This window comes from Clupea harengus, chromosome 7 (genome assembly GCF_900700415.2).
Source record: "Clupea harengus chromosome 7, Ch_v2.0.2, whole genome shotgun sequence".
Taxonomy (NCBI): domain Eukaryota; kingdom Metazoa; phylum Chordata; class Actinopteri; order Clupeiformes; family Clupeidae; genus Clupea; species Clupea harengus.
Window position 1 is genome coordinate 13,712,795 of NC_045158.1, and position 14,551 is coordinate 13,727,345.

A 14,551-nucleotide genomic window follows, 5' to 3' on the forward strand; every position below is an offset into this window, starting at 1 on the left:
TGCTTCTGGGTCTGTTCTGTGTTATTCCATGTTGTTTGTCTATGTTTGTGGACACCAGTAAAAGAACACAGACTTTTGAATATCCGTTTTCTTGTTTACAACTCTGCTCCTCTGTCATAAGTCTAATATCCTTGTCAGACATTTCTCTGTCCTATTATTGTGCCACATGCTACCCACATGACCGGCTTCCCTATCAAATAGAAAAGTCATTGGGAACTGTGAGGGTGAAGTTTGTAGAGTGACTCCACGAAATCTTGCAGAGGATGTCCATTTTTTACCTTTGAATGTCGTATCAAAAAGAAGGCAGAAAGTGATTGTTCTTTTACTGGTTTTGTTCTGTAGAGCATCGGTTCCCAAACTGGGGTACGCGTACCCCCAGGGGTACGCGAAGTGGTTCAGGGGGTACGCGGGGAGAACATTTCCGCGATAACGGAAAAAGGACGGAATTCGCGGAATGTACCCTTTGAAACAGAATTGCAACTTTCAGACGGAAACATCATTTTGTGCATCAAAATTTGCCCAAATGCCCCTGTATTTTGCCCTGCAAGGCTGTATTTCTTTCTAATAAACACAACTATCGCAACGATGGACAAGCATTAATTGAAAAACAAAACCACTGAGAAAATGTCACGTCTGTGCTGAACTCCGCTCTGGCCACGCCCCCCTGTCCAACGGCCTGTAAAATGAATTCGCTCATCTTCCCAATCGCCTGCAAATAATGTTTTTTCAGTCTTCTGTTCTGTTGATGGCTGGCAAACAACAACTTTAGAAGGTTGGGTCACTTGTGGCACATATTATTCACTCATTTTAAGCCGTTAATCTACCTCATGGTGAACAAAATGAGCCAAAACGAAAACGAAAAAAAAACGGAATTCACCTGAAAGGTGAAAAGGAAAACTTTTTTTTTTTCAACGGGGGTGGGGTACGTAGCTGGAGATTGAATGTCTGAAGGGGTACGGGACTGTAAAAGGTTTGGGAACCACTGCTGTAGAGGAATGCCTCATACCGTACATGTTCTCTACATCATGCTGTTTTGACTTTGGGATACGTAAAGGAATGCAGGTGTTGCTTTCATACAGGAACAGAGTGAGGCACGTGGGTGAGGGCTTGTGGGTGATGCCCTTGTTTTTACTAATGACGTCTGTGATGCTTTACACTTATGTAGAATGGAAACTGTCAGAGAACCTGATGTTGTTTGTCACGTCATTTTTAATCCAAGTAGTTTGTGTGTGTATATTTTGTTTGTTTTGTGGCCTTGTCCCTTATTTGTGTTTCCGTGTGCGGGCAGATTGAGTTCCTGAACTCGGTGATTGTGGACCTGCAGCTCAAGAACCAGGAGCTTAAGTCTCAAATGGAGATAATGGCAGAGGCAGCGCTGAATGGAAACAATGCCAACGAGCTGGACAACTACGACAGGTATGTGCCCATCTCAGCCCTGTCCCGTCCCGTCCTGAATGCTCTTTCATCTCAAACTGATCTCAGACTTTTCATGATGAAGGACACCAAATTCAATTCAATTTTATTTTATTTATATAGTGCCAAAACAATAGAATTGTCTCAAGGCGCTTTACAGAGCGCAGTGCCTGGACCCCCTTAGAGCAAGCACAATGGCAACAGGGGCAAGAAAATAAACTCCCTGTTAATCAGGAAGAAACTTTAAGTAGAACCGCGGCACATATGTGGGGACCCATCTGCTTGAGGTCGGCCGGGAAGAGATAGAAAGGGGGCGATGACGTAAATAACTGCTGTATTTTATACAGCCGCACTATGTCAAAAAATTTGAAAGTTGCTTCGATCTATAAGTCGCATTTATATTTTATTTGTTTTTATGTTTATTTAACAACAATCCATTGAATTTTTCATCCTCTGTGTCGCTTTTATACAATTCCGCCAACTGGCTGTGTCGTTAAGAGGAAAAATACACATATAAATATAAGCCTTAGGACCGGCCAGACAACTAAAAAAAGCACCCCTTGTAGTCTGGAAAATACGGTACATTGTTTGGCGTTACCAATATTAACGTATTTGGGTGATCTACAACTTTTTTATGTAACTTTCTTTATAATATAACTTTCTTTATAAAGACCCTTTTCACCCTGACCGCCTGATAATTATTGTCATATTGTTGCAAAATTTCATGCGTCATGTCTATTACAATTTTTAATGAAGGAAAAGTACTTTCCTGACTACTATCCTGATCCTAACTGTCACCCAGCAATATTTTTGGAATATGTCAACTATACATTGAAAAGATAAAAACATTTAACTTTTACCCGATTGGATGTAAAAATAAATTCTAAACTGTCAATGTAGCTGTGGGAACACTAAGAATATTCAATCGTGCTGATGTCAGAATTAATGTTATAAGCGGTACCAGTGGTTATAAACTTTGGCATGGTGACAGAAGTTAGACTAAAAATAATATTTGTGATGGCATCAGACGTGGTAGCATTTTCCCAAAATTCCAAAAATGAATTCCGCACCACTCTGAGTAGCCTTTCCGCACCGTCACGCTTTCTACGTGACTAGTGTCTTTAAGCATATCTAGGACCTATTGAAGGGAAGGAAGGAAGGAAGGGAAAAGGTAAAAATGTTATATATTTTATTGCTCCATTGTCCATTGAGGTTTACGCAAAAACGTCATTCAAGAGATAGACCACATAACTGCTACAGTATATTTTTATAATGGTTTTAGTTCACTATTAGTTAGTGTTGTAAACTTTATAATATGCATGTATGTACATCAAAACACAAGTTTTATATTATTTATTTATATTTATGTATTTACTATTATCCACAGTAGGTCTTGCAACATATCCCTCACAGATACGGGGGCCCTATTGTTTATGAAAATACATACATTAGAATGAAAAACAAAAAAAGTTATGTGTTGAGTTTTAAAGTTAAATAGAGAAGTCCCTTTTAGTAACGTTGGGTAATACAGTGCAAAGTAATTCAAGAATAATTTAGGAGTAAGAAAAAAAAAAAGAAAATGACCGAAAAGCACACACACATTAATGTTGGAAGCAACTGTTTGGTCTTTGTCAGTCTCCCTCTCACCACTCTCTTCCCTTCCTCCTGCTCTGTGCAGTCTGGCTGAGGGGCCTGTGAAGAAGAAGCTCCCGCCGCGGCTCTTCTGCGACATCTGCGACTGCTTCGACATGCACGACACCGAAGACTGCCCCACGCAGGCGCAGATGCCCGACTCGCCGCAGCACACCACCTACCACGGGACCCGCGAGGACGAGCGCCCCTACTGCGATATCTGCGAGGCGTTCGGCCACTGGACCGAGTCCTGCAACGATGACCAGACCTTCTAGAAGCTTCTTTGCAGACTTTCTAGAGGCTTCTGTTTGCCTGCTGCTCCCTCTATATCTCTCTCAGCACAAAGCAGCCTGCAATACCCACAAAAACATGCCCCTCATCACACCTCGCACAAGAGTGTTGTATGTCTATACTCTGTGTCTATGAACACTGTGTGTCTGTGTGTACATGTACATGTACACAGTGAATGAGTGTGTTGCATAAGTCCACTCTTTCATGCACACAAAGCCCCAAAGCGCTCTTACTGGGAGATCTCTCAAGAATTAAGGCAGTCAACTTAATCTGGTCATCCGTTGCACACATTGCACAGACTGTTCTTACAAGGCGGATGAAGGTGAAGGCAAATGGTATTCTATATCACCACAAAAAAAGCTTCCTTTTGGACTAGTACTTGATATAAAAGAAAAAGAAAATGTACAATTATTTGAATGGGTCTTGACTTTTTTTTCTTCTTTGATACTCTTGTGTATGGACTGGCACAGGGTGTGCGCTTGTGTGTGTGTGCGCAAGGGGAGAGGTGACCTCAACGGTTGTGGCTGAATATCGTAGAGGGTGGCTTGCTTTAGGGGAGTATAGGGGGGGTCCAGTCTCCATGGGCTTAACAGTATCCTCATACTGAAGGGGGCACAGCGAGGGAGATGCCATGTATATCCTAACGCACTGCACACTTTACCCCCCTCTTTGTGCCCTTGTGTGTAAAGTCCCTTTCTGAAATTGCCTTTCTGAGATCAAAGAAATTAACATGATCATTACTATGAGGATAAACTATTTGAGAAAGGACTGCATTTGTGCTGTCCCATTTTATGTAAGCTTTTCATTGTCCCTTTTAAATGTTGTACATCTGTACAAATCTAATGAAATAAATACATATGTTTCAATGAAGGTATCTCCTGGATTGTCTGTAAAGATTTGAAAGACGTTTTGACATGTGACTTTATTTATCACATTTCTTTAGTGAGGAAAAGAGCTTTTGACACCACAACGTTTTTGCTGTTGAATGTCTATGTATGGGAAGAATGCCTGTGTAAATATTCCAACTTTTTGAAGCATTTTTGGCACAGACATTTTTATCCTAAATAAATGCAGGTGGTGTTTGGTAATTGTATTTGTATATCTGTGTATAATTATAAAAGATAAAGTACTTTTTGAGGTATCCTTTGTGACTGAGTGTGCTACACTTGAATCGTGTGGATAGCGAATATACAGTTATGTGCAAAAGAATAGCAGTCTCACATCACTAATGTGTTTAAGTACTGATTTTGGCAGAAATTATGATACAACATGGGAACTAATTCATGACTAGGTGCAGCAGAGCAATGGCCAAACAACAGACTTAACAGACATGACATGCATGCTGCTGATTCGGGGTAATTGACTAATTTAATGAAAGGTGTTCAAATGGGTGTGTTCAAATTAATAGCAGTGTGGAGTTCAATTAGGGAGGTCAATCAGTCGGTGAATAAATGGTGTCAATAATGGCCCTTATTTAAGGAAGGAAGGCAGCAGGGGTTGTACCTGCTGCTTTTAGCCCTTGTCCAGTGGTAAAATGAGTCGGTCTAGACATTGCACTGAAGAGAAGAGAACTCTTATAAAAAAAGTTGATTGGAGAGGGGAAAACTTATAAAGAAGTGGAGAAAATAATTGGCTGCTCAGCTAAAATGATCTCCAATGCTTTAAAATGGCAAAGAAAACCAGAAAAACGTGGGAGAAAAAGGAATACCACCATCCGCGTAGATCGTAAAATAACAAGAATGGCAAAGAAACAACCAATGATCAGCTCCAGAGAGATCAAAGAAGATCTTAATTTGCCTGTGAGTACTTCAACGATCAGAAGACGCCTATGTGAAGCCAAACTATTTGCAAGAAACCCTCGTAAAGTACCACTGCTGAAAAAAAGACATGTATTGAAAAGGTTACAGTTTGCCAAAGAACACATTGACTGGCCGAAAGAGAAGTGGCGCAATGTTCTATGGACAGATGAGAGCAAGATTGTTCTTATTGGGTCTAAAGGCCGCAGACAGTTTGTGAGACGACCCCCAAACACTGAATACAAGCCACAGTACACTGTGAAGACTGTAAAACATGGAGGTGCGAGCATAATGGTTTGGGGATGTTTCTCATACTTTGGAGTGGGGCCCATTTATCGCATAACAGGCACCATGGACCAGTTTCAGTACGTTCAAATACTGGAAGACGTCATGTTGCCTTATGCTGAGGAAGAAATGCCCTTAAAATGGGTGTTTCAGCAGGACAACGACCCCAAACACACCAGCAAGCGGGCAACATCCTGGTTCCAGACCAACAAAATTGATGTGATGAAGTGGCCAGCCCAATCCCCGGACCTCAATCCGATTGAGAATTTGTGGAGTGACCTGAAGAATGCAGTTTTTGATGCAAAACCCAAGAATGCAGAAGATCTGTGGAGTGTAGTCCAGTCAGCTTGGGCTGCAATTTCTGTTAGCAGGTGTCAAATGTTAGTTGACTCTATGCCAAACAGATGTAAAGCAGTGATAAAAAAAGAATGGTTACACAACTAAATATTAGTTCAGGGCTTAAAGTAGGGGCTAAATCTTCATTTAATTTTAAAGTTTATACTGTAAATATTCCAGTTCGTAAATGAAAATGCAGATACTGCTATTTTTTTGAACAGCCGAATAATCTTTTTCTTTATTTTCAGTTTAAAAAAAAAATATATATATATTTTTTCATGTGGAATTGAATGTGTGCTGCTCCTAGTGCCTTTGTATGTATTGAAATAAATGCTATTAGGAACATGGAACTTTTTCTCTGTTGTTTTAAACACACTGCTATTATTTTGCACATAACTGTATATCCATGTGTATAACCCTAGCCCTAACGCTACATAGCCGGGTGTGGAGGAGTTCGAGCATAGGTACCCAAACCTTCACGTTTGTGTTGTGGCCTGTATTTAGGACAGATGAGATGGAAAATGATTGGGTGAGTGGAGAATAGGATTAAGAAATGACCTGGGCCAGACTCAACCCTCATGGGCACTCTCACCGTCAGAAGCAACACCTGATGGAGGAACCTTGAGTTAGCAGTGTTGGGCCATACATTTATGTATCAGAAATACAGGGGGGCGTAATCAGAGTATGCTAAGATATTTTGAAGGAGAAATTCTGCGATTTCTGCGAAAATCTCCGATTTTATTCAAATTAAGCCTCCATTCCCCTGATGCTTTAAGAGCCCTTAGATTTTTTAGGAGGGGTTTCAAAGATGTAAAAAAAAACATTTATTTTTCATATAAAGTGCTTTAGAAGGAATATGACATAAAAGACTATTACTTATCAAGTTCTTCACAGACACCTTGAGGTGAAAGACTGAATAAGAATGGGCTAGCGTATTGAGTGATTACAACAGGATAAATAGCCTGTGAATATGTGTGTGTGTATATACATTGCCTTGCATAATTTATTCACTCCCTTGGATGTTTTTCCCTTTTATTGCTTTTATAAATCAATCTTGGTCAATATAAGTTGGCTTTTTTGACCAAAAAAAATCACAAAAAAGCCCTCTAATGTCAAAGTGAAAACAGATTTCTACAGTTACGTCAATTAAATAAAAATATGTAATGAAAAATAAGTGATTCCATAAGTATTCACCCCCTTTAAAGTGACTGACCTAATTCAACAGAGGTCCAGCCAATTGGTGCTAGAAGTCTCACAATTAGTGAAATGGGGATCAGTGTGCAGTGAATGTGTCTCAAGTGATTGTAGTATAACGACACCTGTGTCTGGAAGGTCCATCACTGGTCAGTATTCAGTAATCAGTATTCCTGGCTACCGTTACACCATGAAGACCAAAGATCACTCCAAGCAACTCAGAGAAGAGGTTATTGAAAAGTATAAGTCAGGGGAAGGATACAAAAAAAATTCCAAGGCACTAAACATCCCCTGGAATTCTGTTAAATCCATCATCAAGAAATGGAAGGAAAATGGCTGGATGTGTAAATCTGGCTAGAGCAGGCCGTCCTCACAAACTGAGTGACCGTGCAATAAGGAGACTAGTGAGAGAGGCCACCAAGACACCTATGACTACTCTGAAGGAGTTACAAGCTTCAGCAGCTGAGATGGGAGAAACTCTGCATACAACAACTTTTGCCCGGGTTCTTCACCAATCAAAGCTATATGGAAGAGAGCCACTGTTGAAAAAAAGCTCCACTTTGGTCTCATCAGACCACAGAACCTTCTTCCACTTGACCATGGAGTCTCCCACATGCCTTTTGGTGAACTCTAGTCGATATTTGATATGAGTTTTTTTCAACAGTGGCTCTCTTCCATAAAGCTTTGCTTTGCTCGTGGCCCGTAAATGAAATCAGGGCCCATTGAGTGGTCATGGTAATCTTGTCCCATGTATAGGTGCACTATCTACAGTGCCCTCCACAATTATTGGCACCCCTAGTGAATATGAGCAAAACAGGCTATAAAAAATATGTCTTTGCTGTTTATCCTCTTGGTCTTTCACTCAAATAATTCACAAAAATCTTACCTTTTCATTGAAGTAAAATTATTGAAAGAAAAAAAAACTGTTGACATTAAATAAATATTTTCCCCAAAACATGTGTGCCACAATTATTGGCACCCCTAGAAAAATCTTATAATTAAAATCTAACTGAAGTATATTTCCAGTCATGTTTTACATTTTTAAGTTCACCTGTTTGATAAGGAACTCTTAAGAGGTCAACCATGACTTCCTGTTCCACTGGCGTACAAATATGAGGTGACACAGACCAAATTCCATGAGTCATTCATCACTATGGGAAAGACCCAAGAACACAGTGACGATGTGCAACGGAAAGTTGTGGAGCTGCACAAATCAAGAAATGGACACAAGAAAATCTCTAAAGAGTTGAAAATACCCATTTCCACTATCATGGAAATAATTAAGAAGTTTAAAGCGACAGGAGATGTTAAGAATCAGCCTGGAAGAGTGTGTACATTGACCCCACGCACCGTGAGGAGGATGGTTCGACTGGAAAAAGAATCTCCAAGGATCACAGCTGGAGAATTGTAGAGGTGAGTTGAGTCTTGGGGTCAGAAAGTCTCCAAAACTACCATCAGACGCCACCTACATCACCACAAGTTGTTTTGGAGGGTTGCCAGAAAAAAGCCTCTGCTGTCAATCAACTACAAACTAAAGCGCCTACAGTTTGCCAAATGTAAGTCAGACTTTCAATGGGGCCGAGTTATATGGTCAGATGAGACCAAAATAAAGCTTTTTGGCAACAAACATCAAAGGTGGGTTTGGCGTAGACGGAAAGATAGCCATACAGAAAAGACCCCCATACCCAATGTGAAGTATGGTGGCGGATCTTTGATGTTGTGGGGCTGTTTTTCTTCCAAAGGCCCAAAAGAGAATTTACCGAAGGTCTGCCATGCTGAACGTCTAACAAAAATGACAGATACATATGCTTTCACAGCTTTTTATTATATATCCAAAGTTGCAAATACAATGATGTTTAAGTATCCAAATACTTTAAAAATGTAACACAGACTTCTCTCGACCAGAATATCTACCAAACTTTCTACTACTGCATACATCAACGGTTTTACTTTTACATAGATTAATGGCACATATGTCAGCCACATATGTACATACAACAATAATATGCCCCAACTTAAAAAAAAACCTGTTGACCCAGTATCATATTTTCTAAAATGATACGTAATGAGATATGACATGGTTTGGTGACGTTAGCACCCCTTTGCACAATATTAGACCACTCATCAGACAATGTCCTGGCTACACACATTTGTTTTTTGAGAGAATCCAGTCGATGTTTAGACACTGTAAAAGTTGTTGTAGTATGACGCGAATCATTAACTATAGTATTACATAGCAATGCATAAAGTTCATATTTCACATGTCTCTGGATATGTTCTTTTGACGGGGTATTTCGGTCTAAATAATTCCCCATCATGTAGGACTGCTCAGCTGCTTTTTTTCAGGCCCAACCAAGACTCAATCGCGGATTCAATGAGGGCTAGAGTGCACAACCTCTTTGTCACTCTCGTGATGCTCTGACAGCTCCCAGATGATCATGTCCACCGCCCCCATAATCTTTAGAGGGCACGGACTGAACCCCTTCGCTTCACAGACACGCATCAGGGCACGCAGCAACCTCGGACGGTAAATTCTCTTTTTTAACTCTTCGAGGTTGGACTCGTAGAAGTCTGAAGGTATTTAATTTGTAAGTTTACAAGGACACTCACGTTTAACTTTAGCAAGACAGCTTCAACAGCAGTCATACGGTCTGCTAGCCGGTCTATCTTCACGTTTTGTTTTGTTATCGCCGACTCAATGCGGTCTGATAACTGTGTTATTGCAGAAAGAACAGCATCTGAGTTCGCGGCAGACCAACCAGCACAATTTTGCACAACCAATGCTGACCTGTAAGCCGATTGTGATTGTCCGACATCAACTGTTAGCCCCGTGTTTACTGTCGGTGAAGCTAGTCCTGAATCGAGTGAGTCAACAATGTCCGTGTCGAATGAGGCCTTGTCCCATGAAGAGATCTGTGTGTCGGTCCATTCAGTTAGATAGTCCTGTAGCGGGTCTTGTCTCAACACATCGCTGCCACGGCTAATGTTGGAGTCCTCGGCTATCTGGTTGTCTGAAATTAACACAAAACAATGTTAGCATCACCATACCACACTCACGGTACGTGTCCACGGCATGCGATATCGTGCTGCTCTCATTGGGATAGAATGGATGCGATTTGCTGCATACTGAGGAAAAAATCGTGTCTGCTGCCTGCAAAAAGTTGGGCTTGCTTTAACTTTATGCAAATGAGTGCGATTTGCTGCATGCTGAGAGCCAATCAGTTCGGCGTGTGTGTTATTTGGAAGCCAACGTAGTTCATAGGGGCGGGAGTAATCAAAAATATCGAAACAAGATGGCGGCGTCTCGGGACTCAGTTACTGGGAAATATTTTATGTGAATAAAGGTTAGCTACAGGACTTTTTATATGTCTAATCGACTCGGTTTGTTGTTTATATGCTACACGAATGCTGTGAGGTCAAACAGAATATTGTAGGTATTGAACTCAAGCTCTCGACTATTACTGTTAGCTTGCCGCTAACACTTTAACCAAAAACCCATTGGAAAACATAGTGGCTAGCTAGCTGCTAATAAGTTACCTATAACTAGGGTGACCAGACGTCCTCTTTTACCCGGACACGTCCTCTTTTACAGGACTTTTTATATGTCTAATCGACTCGGTTTGTTGTTTATATGCTACACGAATGCTGTGAGGTCAAACAGAATTGTGTAGGTCTTGAACTCAAGCTCTGGACTATTACTGTTAGCTTGCCGCTAACCCTTTAAGCGAAAACCCATTGGAACACATAGTGGCTAGCTAGCTAGCTGCTAATAAGTTACCTATAACGCTTAATTGATTGTTGTTTACTTTGCACATGAGCACATTTTGGGACGAATGACCCAATCCAATATTAGCGATCTCAGTCACTACGCGGAGTTTGAGTATCTAATCATGTATTTAATGATGACTTTATTGACAACACAAAACTGTGGGTGCTTCCAACATAACCGCGAGCGCTAAAAAGCAAAGCCCACCTGGCTGTCCCTAGCAAAGCTCAACTTTGCTAATGTGCAACATTAGCGCAGCACTGCAACCAAACAAAAGTGATTTTCCTGACCACGCCCCCCATCCGACTTTACGCATGCGATTTAACGCATGTAATTTGTGCCGTGGACACGTACAGTAACGCATGTAATTTGTGCCGTGGACACGTACAGTCACACCGTTTCTTACACACGATTCCATCCATAGAGACAAATACAGCCGCTTAATTATTTTCTACAGAATCTCACCTGTAAGCACTTCACACTCACACTTGGGTCTTTTAGCAATTAGTTTGTATGTGGCTTGGTTTGGTTCTAGATGATTCCGCTTCCTGCCTGGATTTTTTACAAAACGGTAAAAAGCATGAGACAGTCAGAGAAAGAAAATATACCATAAAGTGTAATACATTGTTAAATGAGAAAATATTTCAATTCTTACTTATTGTGAAAGATGCCATCTTGATTCGTCGTCAACGAGGTATACCAGCTACTCAGTGAGTTTCTGAAAATGATCGTTTCTTTCACTGGCTTGCCATGGGGTCTATATAGTCACGAAGTGAATTATCTGTCCATCAGGGGGCGTATTATTTAGGGGTGTGTGGTTGACGTCTCCACCTCTAGTGGACATGTATGGGGCATGCTTAATTTTAAAATGTGCTTAAAGTTAATAGCTTATAACTCACACTATTTTGATATTTGTATTCCACAGTTATAAACGGAGTAGTTACTATTATTTATCTTATTAAAAAAATATATAACAAACTGATAGATATGTTTAAAAAAAAAAAATTCAGATATGACACCCCTGTAACAAGGCTTGGAGTGTAATGTCTGAGGGCTCCCCCCTTAAAAAGTTTAATAGCTTTTAACATTTAGTGTGTCTAAATTCGTTATAAGGAACATGGACCTTTGTAGAATATGTTGAATGTCATTTAACAAAAAACAGTGTGCCTAAATAAACACTCCTGGTCTATAGTCCTAAACTGTTTACACTTCTCGGGGGCTCTGAATACATTTATCATGTATGGACATTAGCTTGAGCACTAATAGGGGCTAACCCAATACAAATCCTGCTTCAATGGGCTCTGTCCATTAGTTTGAAAAATTTGTTTGAGGGCATGTCTGAACGAGACCCTCCGTCTGTTATATGTCATGTATACATAATGGGTTGGTCACTAAGGTGGTTAGTGTGTGTGTGTGTGTGTGTGTGTGTGTGTGTGTGTGTGTGTGTGTGTGTGTGTGTGTGTGTGTGTGTGTGTGTGTGTGTGTGTGTGTGAGAGAGTGGCGTCTGCTAGAACACTGGGTGTGTATAATATGGGGTGAGGGGGGTTTATTGTCTCACATTGTGTACACAAGTGTTTTAAATAAAAGGGGGTCATAAATCAAATGTCAATCATAATTACAAGGTGTCATAAATCAATCAACCTTGATTGACAGTTTTGACACATAGTGAAAAGACACCTGTGAAAAGAATTTGATTCGAATTTTGGGGACAGTATATCCACAACGGTTGAATGAGAAATATAGGACAGATAAAGGATTTAACAATTGTCTTTTCCTTTTAGGATTAGCAAAAGGTTGTTCTTTCCTATACCTCTCAAACTTGGTAATTAAAACTGAAACCATGTCTTAAAACCTATTAGACTGAATGTTTAACTGACTGTTTTACTTTGTCTTGACATTGAGATCACACTGGAATAAACTCCTAATTACATATTTATTATATAGTTATTACTCCTTTATTACCAGCATGTTTCATGCTATTGATATTCCAATCAGACCAAACTTTTGTCGTGGGACTTAATAGACTGGGATATCAAACAGCATTTGATAGAGAAGGACGCCACCAGGAGTGACAACGGCAACAACACCAGGCTACATTAATGGGGTTTCGCATTCAGACATCTTTTAATTACAGTGCATGAAATGCCCTGTATTGTTATTCCTAGGCTTCTTATTACAGTGCATGAAATGCCCTGTATTGTTATTCCTAGACTTCTTAATACAGTGCAAGTTTTCGTATTATTCCAACTTCTTATTATTCTGTTTTATTTTATGTCTCTCAGACCAACTTGGATCTGACTGTAACCCTGCAATTCTTGGAGTGGTGTCCAGAAAGTCAGTAAAATGACTATAGATGATTTAATATGATACAAATGCTGTTTATACTGATCTTTTACTATGTTTTTAGTCTCACCAAAGTACAACTGAGAGGAATATATATATGATAAAAATGAATAATGTAGAAAAATACAATGGTTGTAATACAGTGGTGTGGTGGACATGGAGCAGTTTTGCAAAAACAAGTCATGTAAGGTCAGGCAAAAAGGCCTGTGTGCAGAGATGAGTGTCATGTAAGGTCAAGCAGAAAGGCCTGTTTTCGACAACCAAGACAGTACAGTTTCTACAGGTGCAGGCTGTCGGGACAGCCAAGTATTAATGAAAGGGTCTCTATATAGGGGATGCAGACTAGTCAAAGACAAAACCTACCGATAAGTTGTAAACATACTCAAGGACACACACCTGCTCTCACAAGCCACCATTGTCTTGAAATGTTTTTAGGCAATAAGTGAGCAGAATATTCTGATTGGCTCAACTTTCGTAAGTGTTTAGTTTTCGATTGGAAAAGCAAAGTGACGGAAATTGTAGTAGTAAATGCACTGATTTTTGACAGAGATGCTCCATGGACCACTACTCAAATTGGCTGGAAGTCTGTATGATTGAATAAACTTCAGTTCATCGCATTCGGTCGTCTGCCTCTCATTAAAGTAGCAACTTTAAGATTTGAAGAATTGGTTCGCTACAACAATAACAATGTAAAGACTATGTCATGTTTTTTTAAACAGACTATTAGTACTCTGAACGTTCATCGATATAAGCATACACAGGCCTAAAATATCATATTTGATCAAATGTTAATATGGACTTAAAGGTGCAGTATGCAGGATTTAAGGGGATCTATCAGCAGAAATGGAATATAGTATTCATAAATATGTTTCTATTAATGTATAATCACCTGTAACTACAAATTGTTGTGTTTTCGTTAGCTTAGAATGAGCCCTTCATATCTACTTAAGAGTGGGTCGTCTTCCATGAAAGCCACCATGTTGAAGTAGCAACTTGAATTTGGTGGCGCCGGTGATGGAGATAATTTCCAGGCACTGTTAATGACTTAAGAATATATGAATCAAGTGCCTTGTATTAATATATACCTTGTGTGAATCATGTGCTTATGTAAGCAGGAACATGGCTTTTCTGTGTTTCTGTGTGTGTGTGTAACTTAGATTATTAGGTGCCACTTAGTCTGCATATGTACAAGAGCATGTTTAGACCAGAGGTGATAAGAAGGGTCAAACTGTGCTTATTCCGACCTTGGGCAAAACTGCCATCCTTGCAAGACATGGAGCCTCGGACGTCAGAGATCCACCACGTGGTTATCCCTGCTGAACGCTAAACTTCTGTAAACCTTGTGCGATGTATTTACTATTGCTTCTCTCTCGTCTGCTGCAGGCTGGGAGTAAGCCCGGGCTCCCTCTCTCTCCGTGCTTCTCTCTGACCTGCCGGGACGTGGGTGAGCCCAACGAGCTTGTTGTTGTTGTCTAATAAATATACTTATATGCAA

General features: G+C 40.2%; 1 protein-coding gene across 1 annotated transcript; it reads left to right on the forward strand.

Moving 5' to 3' along the window:
- Window positions 1–908: 908 nt before the first annotated feature.
- On the forward strand, window positions 909–4,477 carry LOC116221091 (CAP-Gly domain-containing linker protein 1-like). The gene is made up of 2 exons (XM_031570607.2): window positions 909–1,416; window positions 3,092–4,477. Exons 1-2 carry the CDS (start codon window positions 1,352–1,354, stop codon window positions 3,318–3,320), a joined length of 294 nt encoding a protein of 97 aa, XP_031426467.1. The 5' UTR covers window positions 909–1,351; the 3' UTR covers window positions 3,321–4,477.
- Window positions 4,478–14,551: the final 10,074 nt, after the last annotated feature.

Bases quoted from the DNA above. Each gene is read 5' to 3' on its own strand.
- LOC116221091 (XM_031570607.2), top strand. From the start codon at position 1,352: ATGGAGATAATGGCAGAGGCAGCGCTGAATGGAAACAATGCCAACGAG. The intron at 1,417-3,091 runs GTATGTGCCCAT...TGCTCTGTGCAG, and splicing joins GAGCTGGACAACTACGACAG to TCTGGCTGAGGGGCCTGTGA.